This window comes from Morone saxatilis, unplaced genomic scaffold (assembly GCF_004916995.1).
Source record: "Morone saxatilis isolate NCDOM2014 unplaced genomic scaffold, NCSU_SB_2.0 Contig21, whole genome shotgun sequence".
Taxonomy (NCBI): Eukaryota; Metazoa; Chordata; class Actinopteri; family Moronidae; genus Morone; species Morone saxatilis.
Window position 1 is genome coordinate 22577345 of NW_023339774.1, and position 4060 is coordinate 22581404.

The window sequence follows — 4060 nt, forward strand, 5'->3', positions numbered from 1 at the left end:
GATCCACGCTGCAGCTGCAGGCTGTTCGTAAGATCAGCGCGAGCCAGCAGCATTTCCACAGACCAGGTAAACACCTATTTATAATAACGTACGATGAGGGGACCTGGTTTATGTCCTCCAAAGGGAGTCCGGTCCCCATAATGTCCCCATGTGGTACAACATTCACACACAAGCTTGTTTATAAGGCTGTTTTCATTTAATTGTTGTTAGAAATCATTTTAAATAAGATATTGTTTCCAAGTTTAGACATAGATATTATCAATCTCAAATAAAAAAATGAAAAATCATCGTTTTATTTAATTATCCAATTATTAATTCTGTTTCTTGCTATTGTTTTGGTTTAAAGACGGAATAAGGAAATTATTAATTACCAACGTTTACTTTTCTTATTATTAATCATTTGAAAAATCAATATTATCAAAGGGTTTTTGAAATGTATCAATTTATGAATTGATTATAAATGAAAGGTTAATAATTATTTCACTGACACACACGGCTAATTTTGGACGTAATTATACATTTTTAAAACAGGGAAACTTTAATCTTTAACATTTAGATTCAAAACATTTGATCTCAAACAAATTAAAAATGAATCTGATTTAATTATTGTATTTTAATATTGGCATTGTTGAACTTCCAAACTGTGATAACCTTTTCAGATAATGGAACCAACATCTACAGGAAACCTCCGATCTACAAACATGGTGAGTTTTTATTTACGTTCTTCAGTTTCTGTATTTTTGTTCCTTCCTCACTGACGCAGCTTCCCGTCTCTCTGCAGATGTTAATAAACATGTGGAAGGCGTCATTCAGTCAGCAAAGTTTCCAGCAGCTCAGCCTCCAGATCCCAACCAGCCGTCCAAGATCGAGACCGAGTACTGGCCCTGCCCCCCCTCACTGGCTGCCATGGGTAACAAACACATCGACACTCTCAGATTATCTGCAGTTTAACTTTAAACCTGAGTGCTGGGAACTAAACTCAGTGGTTATTAACCAAACTCCACCTGTGGTTTAGTTTAAAGTTGCCTTGTCCTGCAGAAACCACCTAAGCACCACTAGAGGGCATCATATCAGATATTTAACTTTAATGTTATATATACATGAAAATCACTGCCACTAGACGTCACACTAGAGCTCCAGCATCTCAGACCAAAACAATAACCCACCAGACTCTATTAACAAAACCAGTAATTTTACCTTTCAGATAATTAGGATGATGATTATTATAAAACTCACCAAAACCGTCTCTGTTAGTCTTTCCAACAATTACCAACTCTGGTTTGGTGGAAAAAAGTCCTTAATTCACAAAGTTAGATGTAAAAATGTTTTTGTAAAGGGCAGCAGTGGTGCAACGTAAGATAACGATAATCCTCTGGGACAAAGGCACCACAAGTCTGTCCACTAACAGTAGTTGTTTTGTTCCACTGCCAATTCATAACAGAAGTTATCTCAGGACACTTTTCAAATAGAGCAGGTGTAGACCGAACTCCGTTTACATTTACAGAGACATGACAAAAGGTCACAGCAACAACAGTAGCAACAACTACACAATATAGGCACTGATAGATAACTACATCGTAACTCATCAAAAGAACAAAACAGAATAAAACTCATTAAAACCGTCTGTTAGTGTTTCCGCTGTTGATGTAGAGCGAACTAACTTTAAGGTTGAACTCTGGCAGAGATCGAGTGGAAGAAGAAGAAGCTGCAGGAGGAAGATGAGTTTGAAGACCTGACAGAGGAGGCCAAGACACTGCAGGAGCAAGAGCTGGAAAAGGTTTGTTTAAATCTGAGTAACACACACAGAGTAATAACCAGCAGGAATGACTGACTGTCTGTGGTGAATCCAGATCAAGTCCAACCTGGGTCGTCTCATCCTGAAGGAGGAGAAGGAAAAGGCTGTTCACTTTCGGAGGAAGACGCAGTCGCTGCCCGACAGAACTCACATGCACACCAGTAAGACTGATTCTCCTTTCAGTTTCTGAGTTCAGGAAGAATCTGTTCTCAACTGTCTCTCTTTCGTTTGTTTGATGGCAGGTTTATCAGCAAGTGCATCAAAGTCTCCATCACACTCAGGCGCAGGCTTGACCAGAGTAAGTGTTCATATAACACATCATGTTTAAATTGGGTCTACTGTGACTTCCTAACATACATCGAATCAGTGAAGTCTAATAGATTACTGTCCAGATCTACTACGAGTGTTTCTATATAGTCAGAGAACAATTTACTCTCTTGTAACTCACAACAACTCCCCGAACTTATAGTTAATCTCTCGCCATCATGATTTCTGGTAGAAAAAAAAGATGCAACTAGTCTGTTCTGATATCGAAGCGCACAGCTCATCCTACCAACAGTCGAGTGTTAAAGACTCACCCAGGATACATTGGTGATCTGAGACAGCTTAAATTATTTCCAAGATATTTGGTCATTTGAATCAATCTCCTGACTGGAAAACTAGTCTGTAATTTTATATTTTATTTTACTTTTAGGTATTCAAGGTTTCAAGGGTGCAAGGGAGTCCCAGAGTCTGTTTCACTCCTTTAAAGATCAGTTTCTATAGTTTATATTGGAGCTTATGTCAAATGAAGAATACTACATAATATTGTCCGAAGCTTCAAAAACATTATTATTAGTTGGTGAGAAACTGTTGCAACAGTAAATTTACTGATTTATGATCTGTTTTGTGTATTTTCAGATGCAGTCTGCAGAGTTTTCCACAGACGGAGATAAAGGACGGTCAGGTAGGATTCTTGAGTTTTTACAAATTTATATATATTATATATTTCTTAGACATATTCTGTCAAAAACTACGGCTGTAACTTATTGTACATTTCTGAACATCTGCACAAAAACATGTAAAACCACAAACTTTGGTTTTCACATGACAGTTTTCTTTACATCTAAAACAGTGAGCATTTGTCTGTTAGCTTTAGGGGCTAGCTGTTTCCCTCAGCTCTCAGTCTTTATTCTTCACTCAGACATGAGATTGATATTGATCTTAACACTTGAACTGAACCAGTGTTTAGAGTTATAACAGACACATCAGTCCCAGATGACCATGAATCTACTGCAGCACTGTGATCATGTTTTATGTTCTGGAGCTCACTCTCTGATCTTCCTGTCGTCATGTCTTTGCAGCTGCTCAGGTAAGCTCAGTCGACTCAGACTGTTTGTGTGGCATGTGCATGGCCAGTGCTGTGTTTAACCTGCGAGTGAACAGCTGTCTGCACTATAACTCCTCCTGCACAACCCTGATCCATCTGAACAAAGTCTGTCTGCCCCGAAAACACTGAACAGATGTTTGTGCGCTAAATCACCAACGCTGTGCACCTACTTCTAACTCGCTGCTTCCTTCTGGCTTGGCATTAATGTGATGGTTTATATGTTGACCAGATTGTAGAGGAGTGTCTTTCATACTGTGTGTGTGTGTGTGTGTGTGTGTGTGTGTGTGCAGAACGGAGAGGCTCGGAGGGAGAGGATGGACAGAGGAAACTCTCTGCCGAGTATCCTGGAGCAGAAGGTGAGAGCTGCTCCAGCTGCACATCAGCTCAGTTCATCCAGATCCACACACAGTAGATTACAGACGCTCAGTTAACAAGTCAGAGCAAAGTTTAGGTCCAGGATGTGGTTAGCCTAGCTTAGCACAAAGACTGGAAGCAGGGGGAAAGTGCTAGCATAGCTGTGTAAAAAGAGAAATTATGTATGTGCCTTAAAACCAGACATAAGATGTTATTTACACGTTGTATTAAAGACGTATAGAGATACTGAAATAAAGAGAAATACAGAGAGAAATGTAGAGAAAAAGATTTAGCTAAACATAATAAAGTTATAGTAGTAAAGATAGAGGGAGGTATAGAGAGAGAAATAGAAATATATATATATACAGAGCGAGGTCCTGGACGAGCCCCCATTTGTCACAAAGTCCACGCAACAATTATTCATATTAAACTACGGTTCATACAAATCAGAAGAAAGGACAGTGAAGCAGGCTGGATTCAGCTGTAAGAGGGACTGAGTGAGCACAGGGACCAGGTTTTACACCTACAGAGACCAGGTTTTA

General features: G+C 39.2%; 1 protein-coding gene across 1 annotated transcript in view; it reads left to right on the plus strand.

Annotated features, from left to right (window-relative positions):
• Window positions 1-3520, plus strand: part of dmtn (dematin actin binding protein) — a gene marked incomplete at its 3' end in the record, with an annotated part of 5537 nt that extends 2017 nt beyond the window's left edge. The window contains 9 exon segments of the mRNA XM_035668379.1: window positions 1-66; window positions 660-704; window positions 782-910; window positions 1683-1777; window positions 1851-1956; window positions 2038-2093; window positions 2696-2741; window positions 3139-3146; window positions 3455-3520. Coding sequence (XP_035524272.1) covers window positions 1-66; window positions 660-704; window positions 782-910; window positions 1683-1777; window positions 1851-1956; window positions 2038-2093; window positions 2696-2741; window positions 3139-3146; window positions 3455-3520 — 617 coding nt within the window.
• Between the last annotated feature and the right edge of the window lie 540 nt (window positions 3521-4060).